At 47.5% G+C, this 21,325-nt stretch overlaps 1 protein-coding gene across 4 annotated transcripts in view; it reads right to left on the bottom strand.

Annotated features, from left to right (window-relative positions):
- The window catches only part of cdc42bpb (CDC42 binding protein kinase beta (DMPK-like)), a 46,440-nt gene that overhangs the window by 22,203 nt on the left and 2,912 nt on the right, over nucleotides 1–21,325 (bottom strand). For all 4 annotated transcript variants that reach the window (XM_048974065.1, XM_048974066.1, XM_048974068.1 and 1 more), the window contains exons 2-4: nucleotides 8,053–8,144; nucleotides 2,817–2,900; nucleotides 590–685 (exon numbers count right to left, since the gene is read on the bottom strand). In XM_048974065.1, the coding sequence (XP_048830022.1) occupies nucleotides 590–685; nucleotides 2,817–2,900; nucleotides 8,053–8,144 (272 nt within the window). The remainder of the gene's footprint in view (nucleotides 1–589; nucleotides 686–2,816; nucleotides 2,901–8,052; nucleotides 8,145–21,325) is intronic.

The raw sequence follows: 21,325 nt of genomic DNA, 5'->3' as shown, positions 1-21,325 counted from the left end.
ATTCAAAGATGTTTCCTTCTGCAATGGGGAAACTAATCTAACAACAAACATCTGGGAGCTACTTCGAAGAATATAGAACAGACGCATGACTGAACTCCATGCCTTTGAACATTAAACTTGCTAATTTAATTCTACCATTTCGGGAGCAACCAGTGAATTCTTGGTCTTCCCTCCCCATCGCGCAAGGAGTTTTGCAACGTTTTTTTACAAATGCAACTCAAAATAGCAAATTTATAGGTGGGCATATGACACACACAGGTCCTTGCCAACTGCATAAAATCATAAGAAAAGGGCAGAATGTAGAGAACATAAGTTCTACATTTTCGCACTACAACATGCTGCTCTCACTTCTTTTGAAAAATCCATGAAAAATCCAGTTCTGCTACTAAAGTACTTTGAATCCAACCACAAGTGAGCCGTAACCAATCCAGAAAATTCCTAGTCATCTTGAGGAGGGCGTCCTCGTTGCACCACAAGGTGCTGTGCACCTCATACTACACAGGAATTAGTCACTACTCAGAAGCGGACCCTGAGGGAGGAGGGAGGGCGGGACAGGATGGAGCTCCGGACAAACTGTGTTCCTGCTCACCAGGTAGTTGTCGTCCTGGAAGGCATAGTGTAGCGTTGTGATCCACTGACAGTCTCCATGAACCAGCACGTTCCTCTCCTCACGGAAACAAGCCGTCTGGGGGGACAAGTCAATCACATGGGTCACGGTTGTGTAGGTATGACAAGCACGCAAAGCACACAGAAGGAGCATTCAATCAAAAATAATAATGAGACAAACACATTTATTGTTCACCTACTATGGAGATAAATTTGTCTAAAGTAATTGTACTTAAATGTCATGGAGATCTCGTAATTTTAAGAGACACAAATCCATATTCAAAGTCGTAAATGTGAATTTCCGCCCGCCGCCTAAATTTCACGAGTACAATCCGCATTTTACAATCATGAATCCTAATTAACGGGTTTACGAGGTTCAGGTTGCGACGAGGAATCACAGTTCATGCATTCCCAATTTCAGTATTACATCTACGAATCACTAGATACGTGGGAAAGTTATGTTGCCCGTGGCCAATAGGTTTTGCCAAAGAAAATGTCATGTTCAAATGCTGATAAGAGTAAGCTGAACGGAGAGCTCCAGAGAACAGAGGTGACTGAGCTGAAAGTGGAGGTAACTAACCAGGAGCTACAAATTAAAAGTCAGTGGACAAGTACAATATATGCAAACCATCTAAATATAAAACAAAAAAAAAAAACTTATGAACAACTATAATGATTTGTTTCAATAAAAATAGTATAATGAATAAATGACTGTAATCCTGTACAGCTAAATCAGTTGGTTTCAATGAAATCCCAACAAAATACACTGCTTCCGGTACAAACGGTATGGGGGTAAGCAGTCTAGCTACGGCTATGAATCAATTGCACATTTGCGCCGTATAAATGGTCTAAACTACTCTCGTAATCTGTAAACCTAGAGTGTGACATTTGCAGCGCAAACTGAACGCCTGAATTTGTTGCCGTAAATATTACAATGAAGCGAACTAGCAAAATCTTTGCCCACAGTTCAAGTTACGGTTTTACAAATATGATTTTGGATTAGCTTAACTTGGATTAACTTAATTTTCTACATAAGATTACTTTACACATAAATCTGCTTCCAAAACTTGCAGTCTTTGATTTTTTTTATCCTATAGTTTCACCATGCACTTGTCTTGTCGTCTTGCCTTGACTTTGACCGCACTGTTGTTTTGTCTTTTACTGCACTGCTGTCCTGTTGTCCACGCCATGCACCCGTCTTATGTCTTATGCCAGGGGGGCACACACGGACACAGACCAGACACAGACCGGACACAGACCGGACACAGACCGGACACAGACCGGACACAGACCGGACACAGACCGGACACAGACCGGACACAGACCGGACACAGACCGGACACAGACTTAGACTCCAATACCCACAAACGCAGAGACAGATTGATAGGATCCAATAGTTGTACCCAGCCGGCATCCACACATACCCCTCTGCATGACATGTCTAACTTCCCCATTAGACGAGAGGCACTTATGCTTAGCGGTGGTGGCGGTTGGATACGTCAGGCATGAGCTGTGCAGACTAGTCAATCCTGATTGATAATGGGCTACTTTACAGAGTTAAAACAATACAGAATGATGGGGGGTGTGTGGGGGGGGCAGCAAACAGAAAAATGAAGTGCTATAACAAAGAGCTAAAGAACGATGTGTGTGTGACGACGGGGTGGAGGGGGCACATTACGAGATTTAGGGATTAACGACAAAGGCCCCCCCCCCAACAGGGAATCGCCGCTGGGGACCCGGAGGGGCTTGTCAGGCCTGCCGGTGGGGAAACTGGGTCAGACTGGGTGAAGAGCTTTATGCCGATTCAGGCTCGCTGGAGACGGAGCGGGAGAAAGGCGGGGGGGAAAGCACCGGCCTCACGTCCGACACCCCCAGGCTGACTGGCTCCTTAATCCTAAACGTCTTTACATGGCTCACAGGTTTGATCTTCCAGCCGTCTTTGCTGCGCTAAATCTCGATGGTTCATAAGACGGCAATATAAATGTGGAGCTACTTATATTTAGAAACCGAGATACATATGGTTCCCAATTTAAGTCTGCTATGCTAAACGCAGGACATTCTATATTCTTATTTATTATTATATCTATTCAAAGACACCGGTTACACAGCTACATTTCAGTTAGAGGCAGACTACAGATTTATTTTGGGGGGGGGGGGGAGGGGGGGTGTGGCTGCTTGAACATTTTCAGGCCATGATCCGGACCCCTTACCTCGGCTCTCTTCAGCATGTCCCACTTGTTTAGGATCTTCATGGCGTACACCCTCTCTGTCTGCTTCATCTTCACCACGGCAACCTGGAAGGGGAGGGAAGAATGGGAGCGAGGAAGAGGAAGGCTCAGGTCATGTGACATGAAAGCCAAAGCGCCCGTCTCTGGGTTTTAGCTTAAGAAGGGCAGGATTTCGGATACGTTTTAATCCCAGCTTACACTAGGACCATCTTCTCCTGCAGGGCAGGGGGACCCAGGAGCCAAAATCCCACTGGATATTTGACCCAGTGGTACCAAACTGGCTGTCGGTGCTCATTAAAACTTCAGGGGAATTTGGATGGTGACCCAGGTGTAGCCAAATCCAAACACAACCCCTGTCTGAAGATCAAGGCTGCTCAACCATCCCCCTGCACACACAGATAACACGACTGACCTCAGTAGCAGGCTGGCATTTAGCCCCTTCCTTGCTACACTGGGCCAGGCTTTCAGTTATAAGCTGTGAGATGTGAGAAGGGTGATTATGATGCTGATGATTACTATAAGCATGACAGGCAGACTGAGGAGGGGCAGTGGGCCATGCAAACACCGAGGCAGCACAGTCTCAGAAGGCCTCACTTGGTAAAGGAGATCGACCTGCAAGGGCAGACAGTGACCAGCAGGCACTGATGATAGGGCTGCATTGGAGAAGAAGTGGATGGACCACACGTCAGCTAGCCACACAGCTGTCCAGGCAGATGTGAAAGGAGAAGGCGAGGGGGGCGTACAGTGATACTCAGCACTGCCCTCTTGAGGTAGCGCACAAAATGCATGCTTTAATTTATTTATGGTGATTATTTATACAGTAACCCAGGGTGTTTCAGCCATTAACAGTTAGACCAAGATATTCATTCTAACAAGCTTATTAAACTCCTCGTGGGTAACTGAATACTTGTGGTCATTAAGCCTTAGCTAATTAACCTTTTTGTTCTGATGGAGCAATGCATTCGATGCACAAAATAAGCTGCATTTGTTTGAGCAATTTTTAACTCCATAGACTTAACTGTTGTTCCCCCCATGAAATACCACGATTAGCATGCAAACTAATGCTTCTCAACCCAGTGCTCAGGGACCCACAGACAATCGACATTTTTTTGCTCCCTACCGGTCCCTAACACACTCCAGGGATTAGGTGTTCATGATTGGTTCAGGTGTGCTGGAAGCTGGGAGGGAGCAAAAATAGAGCCTGGAATTCACTGACTTGGAATAAATTAATGATTAATAAATGACCAGTTCAGTGGACAGCATACAATTCAATAATGACCAAGTTAAAATAAGGTAGTATTAGGTTAAATATACGAAAAATATTCTGATAGCATTTAAATGAATATTTTATTCGTCGAAAGTGTGCGGTCAACAATGCTCAGCCGGCAAAGTCAGATTGGCCCATTTGATAGACTATCATGTCCCACTTAATGCCATTTTAATTGTGCGTTATATTCAAGCTACAGCTCAACGCAAGCAGAAAGTTAATTACTTGGCCCACTAACGATTCCCCCACCCCAGGGTCTATCTGGAAGCTCGGACAGCCGTGTCGAGCTCCGCCCCCTTCACCGCCAGCCTGGCCCACCACTGGCGGCCGGCAGCATGTGCCGCCCAGCTATCCGGGGGGGGGGGGGGGGCACCCATTTCATACTCTGTACGTACTTGGTGGGAATTTCATCGAGCAGTCACTTCCGCGGCTTTCCTCACACGCATGTATACAGTAGGACAGTCAGCGTCTTCTGAAAGGGTAGAAGCGACTGGAAACATTCTCATCACAGGCTGAGAACAGGATGTTCGCTCAGGAGGTACCAGATGCTGAAGCAGAACCAGGCCCAGACGTGCTGCCCCAGTAACATTCTCCTCATACACACAACCTCACTCTCCAAATCAGTGCCACCCTGCCCTGCTACCACGCCAGAAAAAATGACCTCATTACTAAACAAACCTCAACGCCCTGTGCTCAGAACCATCCCCCACATTTCCTCCTTGCCTGGCTCATGACCCAGACTGGTTCCCACATGGTAAATGGTTCCGCACCCAGAGCCATCACTTCTATAGCCAATCCAGGCATCCTAGCTACGCAACGAACATGAAAAGCACTAGACCTGCTGAAGACCTACATCAGAGGCCTGGGACTTTACAAAGACCATCAGCCAGGATTTCAGACTAACGTTTCCTACTAGTAGCACTGGTGCTCCTTACTGAACATTTTAGGAGCACCAGCATAACATTTAGATGCACCACTTCAACCGACATGCAGTGCAAGTAGTGCTTAAGAGAAAAAAAGCACCATTAATGATTTTTCAAGACAAACACCACATAACACATTTACAAGGATAAACATGAGGTATGTGGTCAGCCTCTGCTCCCTCAGTGCATCTGTTACTGCATAGTTTATGATTCAAGCTGTTATTGTGTTTCACAAGGCACCGAAATTCAGGAACCGAGTTCCTGGTTCCAGGGCCCTCTGGACCGGGAAATTTTGTAGCTCCCAGCTATTTTCGTTTGCCGCTTTCCCGCTGCACAACAGGAACTGGGACCTTTATGCTAAACAAGCATGGGAGATGCAAAAAGCTTATAGGTTAAACTCTAATAGGAAATTACACCCCCATTTCAAAACAATGGAGGATGAACAAGTTGTTTTGTTAGTTATTAGTTAGCTACTGAGGGGGATAGCAGTGGGGCTACGCCTTTTATTTACATTTTAGTCATACAAACTGCGACACGTTTAGATATTATCAAATCAGGCCAGCAGACCAATCTTTCATTTTTCCACTGAATAAAAAAAATGATGTAACGTGATTCTGTTAATAAGCCCTGACAAGTTCCACCGCCGGCACCGATGATATTAGACAAAAGAATACCTGGACCAAAGAATACATGTACCCGAGGAAGAAAAATAACTTGCTCCATCGGCTCGATTTTTGCTGCGTTAATTCGCGGTTTTCCCTGCACTTCTGTGTAATTACCATGTTAGTGCCAGTGCTAGTAACCAACCAATCAGCAAGATATCGCTGTGAATTCCTCCCCCGTAGCTCCTCCAAAGAACTACAAATTGGACCAAGTTACTCTGGTGGAAACACGACAGAAGTTCCTGGTTCTGAGAAAAAGTTTTTGTGGTGGGAAAGCTCGCTTTCTCTCACTCACTCTCTCTCAGTCTCACTCACTCACACAAGTTGGTTTTCCTATCTAAATGTCCAGTAATTTCTATGGGGAAAAACCCAAATCCCAATCACGACACCCTCAACCCATCCCCTACCTTAATCATAAGTAACCAACCAAAATACAAGAACGAGGACCTGAAGAAGTGTCCCCAAATGTAAGGAAGTTTCAGGATTTACCGCACTTTGGAGACATTTTGGTCCCCTAATATGATCTATGCAAACACACACACACCAAGCCTTGCTTTCTCCGGATGTGTCACATGATATACAACGATGGTTTTATAAAAAATGCCATATTTACAAGTCACACTGCTGTGCCAGTAAACCTAGAAAATTTAGACGCACCGTCTCCAAAAATCAAATAAATGGTCACAGCCTGGAGCCTTGTCATGTGGCTTCAGAATAAGGCAGAGAGCAACTTTGAAACATAGAAAGTGTTATTTATGAGAAGTGAATTAATGAGACCATAATGAGAGACTAATTAATGAAACACAGCCTCATCCATCAAAACAGTTATGGAAGCCCCACCCTATACTGGACCTGTTCCAGTGAAGGCAGATTGCTCGCCATGCTCAGATATAGGCTTCTGGAATTAGCCACAGCACTACCTGCCAAATTCCATTTGGTGCTTCCCTGGCGATCCACAGGAAAGACTACAGTTCCCAGCATGCACTGCACACATCTATTCGCCTCCACAAGAGCCATGCAAGATAAAACGTAGCCCAGGATGCATCACTGCCACTTCTATAATGCTGTACCACAGAAACCCACACCCCTTCAAGAACAACCTCAACCGCCTACAAAATAAAATATAATAAAATAAACTTCCACACCAAAACATAGTACATGTAGGCTCAACGTGCCCCGGGTGCAAATTATTTCAATCTGACTGTGGGGCTTCTGCTCTGATGATCAGGTCAATTTGTTAGTCCCTCGCACTACTACAGGGCAAACATGTCACAGCTTAAAGAGAGACATACACTCTCATCCCTTCTCATCAGGAAGATATTAAATCTAAGCCATGGAGGCTTAAGAACAATAATAAAAGAATGTACTGATTTTAAACACAAATGAACATCCCCTCATCTGTGTCAACGTGCTTAAAAGTGTGCACCTTTCAACAAAACGCATGCACAAAGCATATTATCAGTTGAAGGAAGCACAATTTTATCCGTTTCCTGTCTCAAACAATAAAATAACAACCTTTTCCTGTAGCTTTCCTGGAGTTCCGTTTCCCCACCACGTATGCAGTGCTACTGCACTTGACTGCAAACACCTGAGAACTCTGCAGAAGCAGCCCACCAGTCCCACAATGCTTTGCTTCAATGCCCACATCTTAGAGAGTATGGAAACATGGGAGTGTAACAGATCTCTCAGATATTTATACATGCACTCAGTGGCCACTTCCTCTCTTGTTAAGATGTCGGCCACAAAATACCATCGATTTTTTTTTTGTTAATTGCAACATTTTTTATGAAGTCTGGACTCTGCATGAAGATCCCCGGAGAATGGCCGTTTGAGACACCGAAACCACCACATGTGGCACTAACAATCATACCACGTGAAAAAGCACTTAGATCAGGTGTCTTGGTCGTTTCTCAGGCTTAGTCGAAAAATAAGTGAACCTCTTGACCCTGTCTAAGGGCTGTATGTATTCAGTTACAGTCATGTGATGTGCTTTTTGGGGGAGCAAGTTGTTTGCATCAGCAAGTAGATTTTCCTGATAAATTAGCCACTGGCTCTACATACATACTGAAATAATATCATCTCGACCATTAAATAATGGTCATCTCAATCATTAAATACATGTTACTGAGGGTGATAGGTAGAGGACCATGTGACTGAGGACCATGTGACTGAGGACCATGTGACTGAGGACCATGTGACTGAGGACCATGTGACTGAGGACCATGGGACTGAGGACCATGGGACTGAGGACCATGGGACATAAGTCCTTGGTCTAGTGTGAGCAGTTAAATTAACTAGCTCTTCATCACAGCATCATCATGTACAGTGCAGACAGTGGGTCAGCATGAGATTTCATAGACTCTTACCTCTCCGAATGCCCCTCTGCCAATCACCTTCAGCATCTCGAAGTCGTCCCGGTGCAGCCGCATATCCTTCACAGTGGTGGTAAACGGCTTCACTGCAGGGGATGGAGAGAGTGGGGGAGTGGGGTTAAGGGTATGCCTTAACCTCGGTTTGACAGTATGTCACTGCAAGAAACCAGAATATCTTGTTTCCTTCCAGACTTAATGGGACTGTGGGGCGAGGGGGTGGGGTGGCTACAACCGGGGGCAACAGGCCCTGTGCTGCCACTCCCATTGTCTGCTTTCTCAGATTCCATTGCGGGGTCACAGAATTCCACATCAAGGCACACTGCATTTCTTAGCTCCCTGTGCCCAAAGCAGCTGCAGCAGAAGGAGCTCAGAACGCGAGATGCTGGGTGTCTCCCTCTCCCGTGTTACCCGCATGCTACAGACCCGGGAAATACATCTATACACCGCGGAATATAGAAGTGGCTATACCTCTAGCTTTAGTGGAGACACATGCCAAGCCAAGAATGACTCAAGGGGGGTTAGGGCAGGTCATCCAGTAACCATACAAATGCAACAGTCAGAGTCCCGGAACAGAAAGTTTACATTTCTGTTCCACGTGCCAGGCTGTTCCTCCCAAACCCATTTTCAAAACCATACCCTCTCCAGTTCCTGTTCCCCCCAAGCCAATTTCTCTACGCCTGTTGATCTCAAAATCATGTTCAACTCCTATTCCTGTTCCTCCCAAACCCATTTCCCGTTCCTCAGAAAACGAATTTCCTGTTCCCCGCACAATCCTGTCTGAGCTTGTCAGTGGTGCAGCTCTTCACAATATGAGAGCGTGTCAACTCCAGGGGTGCATGGGTGTATTTATGCCTTAAAGGCATTATTTCAACATAGGACCCACTACCATGCTCGCACACGATCCCAGAGCGCCCTGCCGCTGTACCGCCAAAAGAAGAAAGGGCAAGATGCGAAATAAGCGTCTCATCCAGGGTACAATCCCAGAGTCTCCACAAATCGAGCCAGGGGGTAGCCGAGCCCACTGTAAAAATTCCTCCAGAACACCCCCCTTCTTAGGGGCTCCATTTCAGAGAGGGAGAGAGCGAGAGCGAGCGAGAGAGATATAAGTGGATCCGTGAGAAGCCGTTTGAAGTGGGCCCTGCATTTTCAGGTGAGGAAGAGCAGAGGGCTGCTGGAACAGAGACCAACCACAAGCTGGATGGACCTGCTGGGGTGCTGGGGGGCAGCCAGACAGAACAGAGAGACCACAAGCGCATGGACGGAACCACGACTGTCAAGAAGCCGTGACACCAACCCAAGCTTCCAAACAGGGACTCACCCACAGTTAAAGTTACTGAGCAGACCGTGGCCATTGACACAACATAAAATTGACCAATTCACAAAAGCATTCTTCACTTTCAAAAACCATCTTCCAACTCACAAGTAAACATCGTTAACAGTGCAAACAAAAGAGGAGATACCGGCACTGGGCTTGTCGATCATCTGACATCCTCCCTTTGGCGTCAGAATAAATATGGCAATGGCGACCCATAAGACGCGGGAAAAGAAATACGTTTAAGGAGGGGGGGGCTTTCTGTTTCACGGCTCCAAGGGTGATCACACAGCAAACACCCCACTCCTTGATGAGCTAACACACGCACGCTGCATTGGAGGTATTACACTGAGCAGGTGAGCTCCAGTTGGTTGAAGGTATCGTAAAACTGGCCTTACACAACAGCTGCCCCTTCAGCATGTCCCTCAAAATCCCAAGGGCTCTACCCTGCTTTTCTTCGTTCCTTGTGTTACGACCTTTGACAGAAGGTTGACAAAACACACGGTAATAAGAGAGAAACAAAGAAAAAGACCCCTCCTGGCCTGTGGTGGAATTGCGCCCTAAGGCTCCCTGCTTACAAAAAGAATTTGGAGATTAGCAGAATTTCCCCAAAACTGGCACCTGACAGCCTTTAATCAGAAGTTCACGACCCAACAAAAACAAACACGTCTAAAACGAAGGCCAGTTAAACAGAGATGATCAGGCAACATGGCAGGCCGCTAATCCAGAGATCACCTAGAAACCAATCAAGAGCAGGATCCAAAGAGACAGGTTGGTAATGTTGGGGAAGGTAACTCTAGGAGAATAATACCACACAGCAAGCTGTGTCAGAGTGGGGCAGGCTGAAGCACACACCGGCTTAGCCCTGCCGACAGGTACGAGCAGGAGAGATCTCTCCGAGGACATGACTCAGTCATACCCAGAGCCAAGCCCTGCCCTGGCTGGGAGTTCACCCGGTTTTTCTAGAGAAGGCTGTCTTGCACAATCGTTGCCTTTACGTAAACGTGCTCCACGCACCAAAACGCCTCCCACCAGCCACACGAGACCATAAACAGCCCAGAGAGCACAAGTCTGCCGCCAAACCATGGTCCAAAAATGCCCTCAGAGCAACAGGAGGACCCATCAGAAATAAGCCCTTTGCCAGGTTGTTCATTTAAGAGCAAACTAACTGTGCATTATTGCAACAATGGCTGATCTGATCAGTTCTGACGAACCAAAAAGAACTGGAACTTATTAGGAAATGCATCACAACCTGCCCACAGAGCTATTCAGGATGACTTTCACTGTTTCCCAAGAATGAGTGTAGAAAGGGAGACAACAGTGCTCCATTCCCACATTCGCCTACTCAAGACTGAAACCTGGACTGTCTCAGCCCCAACAGGACAAGCAAGTGCTTCATAAAACTGAACTCCAAACCTCTGACTGGTGGCCTGTTGGAGAGGAGCGAGTCAACCTCAAACCATGGATCCCAGCTCCTCCCACCTATGCTAGTTATCCCTGGCTAATCTGCACACTGACCAGGACGGCAGAAGCAGCTGCTGTGTCCTATTTATAACCTGATCAGCATTTTCACTGGACAAGCTCTCTAGGTGAACCCTTCAGGCTTGGGTCACTCAATGAAAACAAGCCCCTCGAGTAAAGCGTCTTTGTACTTGACCACCCCAAACGAACCAGAACACGGTTCTGGTGAAAGGGACGGGGAGCTTCATAGTGGGTCTTGAAGCAGAGACCTACAATCCACGGTTTTGACCAGCGAATGAGAAACCTTGGACCACCAACAGCCCTTCAACTATAATTTTGGGTCATTTGCACTGACCTTTGAGTCTCCGCACTCTTCTAGAAAGCCGCCCTAATCTACCCATGCGATGACGACTTCCCAGCATGCTGTAAAAAATCTCAGCCTTTGCTGGTGGAACCACAGTGGCCTGCGGCGGCATAAGAGGCGGCCGTTGTGCAGTCCTTCGTGGGGGCTGGGGGAGGGGGGGGAGCAGCACCACCCCCATGTCACCACGCTAACACTGTATCTTCTGTTCGGTCGCCCGTCGGGTCAGGACCGGCCAGCACAGCAGCAGTGCAAAACATCATGACCCCGAACAATGTTTTTCTTTCCGAGTCACGAGTTCGGGGTCTTCGCTGAGAGGACGTGATCTCTTTACTAAGCAGGTTGAAAAAAACTATAATGTTACAGTGGCGAGAGCGCAAGACCAAACTCAATCTCCCATGGGGCTTTCAGGCTGACAGTCCCTGCTGGACTCGATCCCTGATCATCAGATGCTGCCAGATTCATAGGTGTGCGTGATTATCTGCTGGTAGGCTTGGTGATTGTGTTGCCCACGAGTGCTCCGATACCAAAAAGGAGAGAAAGGCCCAAAATCCCCTTTGTGTACATCCATCAACCAGGCCGGCTATAACAAGGGCCAATAGGTAAGAGAAATGAGGAGAACCCATTAGGATTCCCGGCATATCCTGGGCTGACTGGCCGGGCGTCAGATTTCCTGCCAAGCAAAAGCAGGAATGTAGTGGAAGTGAGAGACTGGGTTTTCCTGTGATGTTTTGGGTCAGATGAGGGGGGCTCGACTCCCCATCTCAGACACTCAAACACACACAGACAGACACACACATACACCTATTTATTATTCATCTGTGGTTGTCCAGGCCAGCTTACAGACACGGTCTAATGTGCCCGACTTCACCAGGCTCATTTTCCACCCAACTCAACGTAGCTGTGAGATTCAGAACCTGCAAACCCCTTGGTACACGCCCAGCTCACCAAGCACCGCGCGGCAAGGCTGCGAGTCATGGCATGTGCGTCAGCAATGGGGGGGAAGGTGATGGGGCTAGAAAAAACAACACTGGTTTACTTAAAAAAAGGGGAACTCATGATGTTTACATGCACAGCTAAGTCAGGCTACGGTTATAGCTAGATTATGCCATTTAAATCAGCCTACTGTCCCTGTCCCAGTATAAATGAATGGGAGGGGAATCGATTTATTGACCGAAGTATGTCTGACTCCACTACGATAGGTGGCGATATGGCTCATCACAGCTTGTCAGTATTGAGCTTTTTCCAGGTGACCTATTACATTGCAGATGTAAAAAAAAATAATAAAATTAATAATAAAACATGCATGGCTTTAACTGCGATCGCGTCAGAAGAGATATAACAAAACCAGGACAGCATAACAAGAAATTAAGTATTTTGCATAATATACTATGACAACTGGGTTTTGGAAAATTTTCAAATATCGCAATGTGATTTTGTTGTAATAAATATTGGGGAATTCATGAAACAAAGAAGGAATTCAAGAAATTTCTCACTAACCCGTCTAGGACTGATTTAAAAAGCAAGGATGAAAATGATTATGATTGCCTCAGAGAACGCATGCAGTGCTCATGCAAAAGTAGATGGGAACCTTTAAACTGATTTTTAAACCTAAACTAGATAATCTCAAAAAGTGTTTTAGCGAGACGTAAACTCCCCGTGCTATAATATCCACACCAAATTGAAGGTAAGAAAAAGTCTGATCTTAATCTAGCTGACATTGGATGTATACTACATGTGATGTTGGTATTAATATCGCACGTTGTCCATACTTGCTACAGCCATTTTTCGAATTCGGTACAAAACACCCCACCTCGCGCTGTGATGTCATTCAGCGCCGGGTACCAGTTTTTACGGCAGTGTAAAATCAATACCTTGAAGTATCACGCTTTTGGTACCTTTTTGAAGTACCAAAAGTACGGTATCTGGTGTGGTGGAAACGCACCCTTTAGTGGAGCGGTGCATCAGACAGCTTTACAGCGCTGTACGTCGTACCTTTTTTACCGACAAGATGCACGCTATTCCTTGTGGCTCTGGTTGTACCCGAAGGCAGACGACACCACCGTATGGTGCTGGAGATGCGCCAACAACGCGACCTCTGCTCTGCTCCGGGCCTCTTCCGTGTGGCAGCTTCTTCTGTTACTTCCGGGTCAAAAACCAGGGGGAAACTGGAGCATGCGCAGAGCGCCTAGGCCGCTTTGAGTCCGATTTAAAGTATATATGCAGAAGTAAATCAACTCCCATTATCTGGGTGCCTTGGTCGAACTTTGAGAAATTTGATTTAGTATGAGTTTACTCAGATTAACACGTTTACAAAGTCCGGTTTTTGTCAGACCAACACAATAATTCGATTTTCTTGCTGTGCATGTAATAGGTGTGGAGCCCACTGACTGCCCTCTGGAAGACTATAGCTTTCTGACGACACTGTGGTCCTGACCAACCCCGACGTTCAAACGTGTCAGATTACAAAGACCAGCAGAGGATAATACAGAGTCCATCGCCATAGCAGCACGACCCTCTGAACCCGAGTTCTCAGCAGAACCAGAGGGAAATATTTCCATCAGTTATTCGTGGTGAATAACTTCAATTTTGAACGAGACTCATTGCGCATGTCATTAATACTCAGGGGAAACACTGCATCAACCAAAAGATCAATCAAAACCGCCTTAGACCTCATAAACACCTCAACTTTTAGCCAATTACCGAAAGCGCTAACCCATTGGCCAATTGAAAAACGTCCAGTTAGGGCTGTAACAATTAATCGATAACGATAATAATCAGTAAACAAAAGAGCTTTTTTGCTATTGATTGGTTCCATTTTTGTGGTTTTCTACGGAAATTGTGCATAATGGAGTCACCACCTAGTAATTTTAAAGCTGGTGTGTTCAACTAATTATGGCAGAGACAGCGAGTTCATCTGTGGAGGGCTCATACCAGACCAAAACATCCGAAGTGTGTGAAATCACTTTAATCATGATCAAAAAAGTCAGTATTCCCCAACAAGGCCAAGAAGGGATTTTGTTACACTCATTTTCGTCATGGGAAACTGTGATGCAAGTAATTTTGTATGTTTTTCTAAAGAAATGTTATATACAAGCTTGATCAAACTTTGATCTCTGTCTCTATGCCACATTGTGACTTTAAAGATTCTCTGCACCGTGTAAAGTTTTTACTGCGACTGTAAATTAAAAAATACCTTTTTTTTTGAAGCACTTCTAAAAGATCACAAGGTAAATCTATTATCAAAATAATCGTTTTTGCAGCCGTACATGCAGTTAAATTAAACTATTTATTTTTGATGATATTCTACATCTGAGACCTTGAAATCTGCCCCCCCACCACGCAAGTCACAAACAGGCTTCCTACAGGGCAGCGCATCACTATACCATCTGTCCCATATCAGACATATAGACATCTTCCACATGAACACGTGGCGCATCCATAGGAGATCGGCATCTTCCCCATTCAGTGCCAAGGTTTAAATCGTATTGCAGTCCAGTCACCTGCCTGCGCGAGATGCATCTCGCGGCATTACTGCGAGTGCGGTTTCACGCTGCATGCTGCCAAGCAGACATCACAAGACTCTGTGCGCTTTCCATCTGTCACTCCTTGCTTCACCACCATCCATGTCCTGTTGGCAAACCCTTCCAGGACCATCTCACCATAGAAAATCCATCAAGCCCACGGTGATTCCAGACCGGCATGGTAGCTATAGTTATATAGCTAAGACTATCTTCTAGCATTAGCATGCCGCGGCTCGTTGAGTGAATGGACACTTCTTAGTATTGTGGTATTCTAACATGGGGTAAAACAAATCTCTTCCTAAAACGGTTTGTCTTTCATGGAATAAAAACAAACTGCAGGCACTCAACAGAACTACTAATTAGCATTTAATTGCCACAGCATCAATACAACACTGGGAGGAAAAATATAATTAATAACAATTACTGACATGTTTAACATGTGACTAACATGTTTAAAGGTTGAAGACCTAACAAGACATAGGTTAATGATTTAAATCAGGATGGCTATTTCAGTTCGCCATTTCATCATTTACCCAGGCTGTGCCAATCCAGCTCAAGTGCAATCTATGCCTAACCTTCAACTACATATGTTAGACTTTGTAGGAGTTGTCGTCCCAGGTTGGGTTGCCATTTACATGCGAAGGATCGGAGTCGTGTCGGACTTATGAAGCCACCAGCAGCACAGCGAAGTTCTGTTTGATCTCAGACGTGCCGAATGACCATAAAATTGAGCTCCCCTATAGAGAGACATGACTCAGATTTGACAAGAAGTAAGTACAAACGAAAATAGTTATAAATATTGTCTGAAAATATCAGGATACTTTTGTTTGGCCTACCCTGGCTCCATGTGCTGTTTTTGGAGACATCTCATGAAGGTCCCTCCCAAGCATCACACATGAACCAAACTCTATCACAAAGCTGCACTGACCCATTTTGGGCCCAAGCGCACATCTTTATACTCGCCGAGAGGACAGACAACCGGCATACAGCATGGACCGGCTTTGCTTTGTCCTCTGCAAAGAGCTTCACGATTAATAGAAGCAGCTTGCCCTACGCCAGTATCTACTTACCTTCCGGACCATCTCTCATCATAGATGAAGAGCTAATGGGGCAGCAAAACCATTAGAAGTGACAGTCAGGGCTGCATCTCCACGTGTGGCGAGATTACCCCTGAGAGAAGGTGGAACAGGACCCCCTTTGTGCTTCGGCCAGGCGAGGGCTCTGGGCCCAGAGGCGTGCTGCTGGCCGAGTTCACGTGGCCCGTGTGTAAGAGGCCCACAAACGGGTCGTTAAACATTGATGGAGACTCCGATTCGCATCGGAGCGCGGCTAAGCGGAGGGGGCGGGCCAGCACGGCGACTGAAGTTAAAAGCAGACAGCCCAATCCTCTCCTGCTTGGGGTTAAGCCATTATCTGGCACCAGCTGCCACATAACCCCCCCCCCCCCCCCCCAAGGCAGCCATTTAGCGGACCCCTACTGGGCTCCATCCTACGCACCCCCCACTTCACACAACCCGCTACCGCAAGCAGCCCCGGGTGGGGCTCTAAGCAGGTGTCAGGAGTTTCTGAAGAACCAGAATAACAAACCAATAGGATTGCGGGCTGCTCTCTCACAATGTCTGTTGTACCCTTAAGCGAGGTGCTTAACCTGAATTACTTCCCTAAAAATATCTAGAAGTATTAATGAGACAGGCATAAAAAAAAAAAAAAAAGCACGTTTAAAGTGGCAAAAAAAAAGGAAAAGTAAAACTGCAGAGATGGAAGCTAAGCCCCGGTACAGAAAAGCCCAGACTTGACAATCAAGCCAAAAGATGCATCCTCTGTGTTGCTGTCCACTGGGGAGACAGGGGCACCTCCAAGCACCGCCCGCCGCACCCATCAGGGCGCCACTTGTAACATGGCCCATCCTCCCCAGGGCTGCCGCATCAAGAAACGGAACAGAGATATAAATTAGGAGACGTCCTAAAAAAATACATCAGCCCAAAAGACAGATTCCACAGGCATCTTTCGCGCTGGTTTCCACTGCGTGTCGACTCCCAGCTGAGGCTGCTTTTGCCTCATAAGTGACTGTGGGTGTCGGAGAAGGTTAACTGAGCACGACCTACAAGTGAGGTCAGCTGAGGTCTTCAGAACTACATTTTCATAAGTTATACAGCTCAGGTAACTGACTGCTTTCACGCCAAACTGCAGGACGGAGTGACGGCAGGGAGGCTGCAGGTTCAACAGGAATGAAATACAGGGAATTCTCTCTGTAAAAAATATTGCAGTCATTAAAGTGCAATTAACTGTCCAACTAATTTTAGAGGAAAAAAAACACAAACATGGAATTCCGAATAAGAGCACGGGCTAGATCGGTGTTTCCCAATCTGGTCCTCAGGGACCCACAGCTGGACCACGTTTTTGCTCCCTCCGAGATCCCTGTCGGAGCAAAAACGTGGATTGTGTGTGGGATTACAAGGAGTGGACTGGGAAACACTGGGCTTAAATCACTGAAGCTGTAAAAAAAAAAAAAAAGCAACTTCCAGTATGGCAGAACGAGAGCGATTAAGGAAGGGGGGGGGGGGTCCACCTCAAAGTCCTCCCTCAACCCAGCGCTTCCAGACTCCCCACAAATCATAAACGCAAACAGGCAGCTGAGGAGGAGAGAAACATGACAGGCTTGTAAACCTTGGCTTGGATGGGGCGTAGGGCTGGGAGTGGGTGGCGGGGGGGGGGGGGGGGGGGGGGGGGGATCACCACCCGCTACGAACAAAATTAGACACCATTTACGGCTGTCAGAACTGCCGGATGCGTCACAGGTCCCCAACGACGGAATACCCACACTGGTTGCCACGGTGACCTGTGGGGGAGATCCCTACCAAACAGGAGCCTCCCAACAGATGCAGCTGCCCCCCCCCTCCCCAGCAGCCTTCCAAGGCAGGCTGGGAAGCTGGGAGCATCGGCATTTAAAACAATTACGAACGTGGGTGTAATTAAACCAACCACTGCTTCTGCAGAGTCAGCATCCCGGACACCTGTTTGCAAGAAGCAGCCTTTTATTTTGGTTTATTTACAGGGTAATTCAACCTGGTCCCAGCGGTGGAGAACCTGGGACGGCTGCCAGCGTGAGCCAGACACGCCCTCCGCGGTAAGGCCCGGGATCCCAGGCGTGTACGCACACAGCGCCGCGAACAAGGCCTCCCGCAGGTGTCCCGTCTAAACATGACTGATCGCCTCAAATGGCCATCGCATCCATCCTCACAGGATCGCGATCCGCAACCGACTTTGTCCAGTCATGACCACCTCCGGCAGGTCAAGCACAAGAGTCTACATGTGAATGTACACGCACCAGGCTGAATGGGACTGCAGTGAAAACACGGGGCAGGCTGTGGCAGCCGACACACTTCCTGCAAGGCAGGCACAGGGGGCAGCTGTCACTTCCTGTCTCTCCTGCCAGGGTGGCTGGGAGTGGACCTTGGACACGGGCACTGGGCACATAGCGAGGGACGGCACACAGGCTGCAGCCGGAGATATCCTGAAGTCCCAGAGGACTCTAATGGAGCTCCACCATATGGCCATCATCTCATCAAGAGGGTGAGATGATGCAAGGAAGCCTGCAGATATGATTCTGCTCTTAGGATCTTGCTCATTCCCTCCAGTCAGTGTCGTAGTTCATCACCTCTCAGATTTCAGCTTCCGAAAAACAGTTAACGTCACGGACCAGGTCATGACAAGGCAAACCGAGGCCTACGAGTTAACGGGAGAACCTTCTCAGAGAGCCAGGTTCAGATAATGTCCCCCCACCCCACCACTAACCACCAGGCTCCTTGCACCAGCTGCTTCCTGAGAGACTACGCCTAACAGGGGAGGGCAGCCATGAAATTTCAATAGAGGAGTGACAAAATGAGCTGGCGCCATCAAACGTCCGGAGCATGACCCCGAGGGACCCCCTCACTCCCATTAGGAGCTGCAGAAAGTGACCTTGAACTGAGCCGGATAGGGGGTTGGGGGGGGGGGTCTCATCACCTGGCAACAAGGATACAAACGGAAGAAAACAGTCCTGTCCATACAGGCTTAGTGGGTCTGGGGGAGGGGGTTTACATCACAGGCATGCGACGAGAGCGATATCCACCCCCCTCCCACATGCCAGTGTGACTGTGTGCTCACCGCAGAGCCCCTTGGGCAACTGACGGAGCGATTCGCAGGAGGTGCCCTAGGATTGGATGCCTAATCTGGGCTGTAGTAGATGGGGGGGGGAGGGGTGATGAACATCAGCGAGCAGAATCCTCTCCGGACGTACAGAGGACAGCTAGTCAGGTGACTCCCGTTCTTAAAAAGAACAGGTCTGTAGAGGCAAAGAAAACGTTGCTAATTCAAACATGTCCAGGGATTGATTGACTTCCAATGCCCCCCCCCACAAACAGGCATTCCTCAACAAGCTAGGTCGTGTTGCTACTTTTTCCTCACCTGCGATCCATCACTGCGCTATGCAGAGTGCTCGGCGCGGTAGAAGCGGCACGGCATTTTCCGTTTTCTCATTCCTTTGAGTCAGAGTGAGGAAGAGCAAGAGGGCAGGACAGGAGTTGACGGCGAGGCAGATGGACACAGGAGAGGCTTGTTACTGGCACGAGACTTAGCCGCCCGACCCCTACCCAGGGAGGCAGCATACTTTAGCCCCCAGTGATACCACTGTATAACCATGTAGCTGCAGTGACTGTTACTCCCCGGTTCAACCTACCATATCGCGCTTGTGTTTGCTTTGTTGCGCTCTCTTCATTTGCACAAACAACAGCCCACTGGAAGACTCTCCGTACAGTTTTCCCCACTTATCAAAGCCACTTCTGGTTTGATTATCAGCAAAGATTCTTAGGTAAGACCTTTGGTAATCGAGTTGTGAAGATCCTGCACAAATGAAGCTTTATCTTTTAGAGATCTCCTGCACTACACAGCATGGGTGAGAGAGGACACATGCCAACACTGCAATCCCTGCCTCACACTACTACTCGGGAAAGAAAGGATTCATCACAAAAATGAACTGGAGGTGAACTTTTGCGATATCCGACAAGGAAAACCCAGGGATACATTTCCCAAAATCATAGTTGCTAACAACATGAACAACTTATATACTTAATAATAATAATGTAACTCAGCGGTTCCAACTACGCAAGGTGCCAACAGTAGCTTTTAGAGAAATGTACCACAGATCTGATCACTCCGTCTGCAGAGGTCAAGAGTGATGTTCTTCCCTAGAAAACATGCTTCCCAGGTTAACACCATTTTCCAAGCCCTTTATTTCCCAGCAAGGATGCCACTAGGGCTTCCTCCGAAGGCCGCCGAGACCGGCAAATTGGCCACAGTGCCCGGCACTCCATCTCCGCCAGCCCAGAACATGGGAGTTATGAAGCAGTGCCAAGGTTGGATCACTCCAAATGGCCTTTCTTCAGCTGTCCGGATCAGCTGTGCAGCCATTGATGAGAACTTAGCCGGCCTGAGTAACCATGGAAACTGCAGCTGGGCTGTGTGAACTGGGCACGCCATGCTCTTACAGAGCCACATGTGTGCCGGTCACAGCACTGGCTTCTCCCTACTCCCCATGTAACAGGTGTGGCCCAACTGGGGGGCCGGACCACATCGCCACAGGAACCACTGCTTACTACAGAACTCTCGCGTTGACTACAGCAGTGACATCACTGTGAGTGAGCACATGCTCAATACGTGCTGCTAGGCAGGGCATACCAATCAGTGTCTAGTGTAGTGGCCTTCAATCTTTTTTGGTGATGTGACCCAATTTTTACCATACCAGCTCAGTCGAGACCTTATATCAAATATAGGTTTAAATTAACTCTATGTTCAAGTACGCAGTGCGGTCTGCCATTCAAGCCAATCAATGCCTATCACACAAATCTGATTGGATGTGCCAGTGAATTTTACATTAAGCATCTGTGGTTTGGCTTCTTGGGTTGGTTGCATGATCACTAATTTTGCGCTTGGCAGTTGCAGATCCAAGACCCGTTTAAATAGGTTAATTCTAGGATTGGGGCTGGGAAATCTGATCTCAGATCAGCATGGGGGTCTCTCTGGTTTTAAAATGCTTGCATTTCCAACCCTGCCTCGCGTCCCTTTCAGAACTTGCAGCGACACAAATTTGGGTTGCGACCCATGGGTTTAGAACCGCTGGTATAGTGGACAAGGGAGCAGCACACTGGCCAGGAAGTGCAGTATAACCCAGAAGGACAGAGTCTCTGTGAGGATGGTCAGGAGCTGGTACCACTACCAAGCTGAGAAGGGGGAACCGAGAGAGACGGGGGCAGCTGGAACCTGCAGGGAGAAGGGCTGAAAAGAGAGAAGTCTGGGAACCTGAGATGGGCGTGGCCAAAACAGAGCCCAACCTCACACCTGCATGGAACAGCAAACTACCCAGCAGGGCAGCAGGTGGAACAAACCAGACACTGGGCCACAGGTGAGGGGACTACACAAAGAAAATCACTTTAAAAAAAACTCAAAAGCAGTTCAAATTCTAACTAGGAGGGCTGATAACTATTACCCTGGAGAAATGTGCTTAATTTGAACAGTTTCAATGACATCAAACAGTAGGAGAACAGGGAAAACAGTCGGGATAAAAACAGCTGT

The sequence above is a fragment of the Brienomyrus brachyistius genome, chromosome 14, assembly GCF_023856365.1.
Source record: "Brienomyrus brachyistius isolate T26 chromosome 14, BBRACH_0.4, whole genome shotgun sequence".
Taxonomy (NCBI): domain Eukaryota; kingdom Metazoa; phylum Chordata; class Actinopteri; order Osteoglossiformes; family Mormyridae; genus Brienomyrus; species Brienomyrus brachyistius.
Note: the sequence above shows the minus strand (reverse complement) of the source record. Positions and strands in the feature narration are given on the sequence as shown.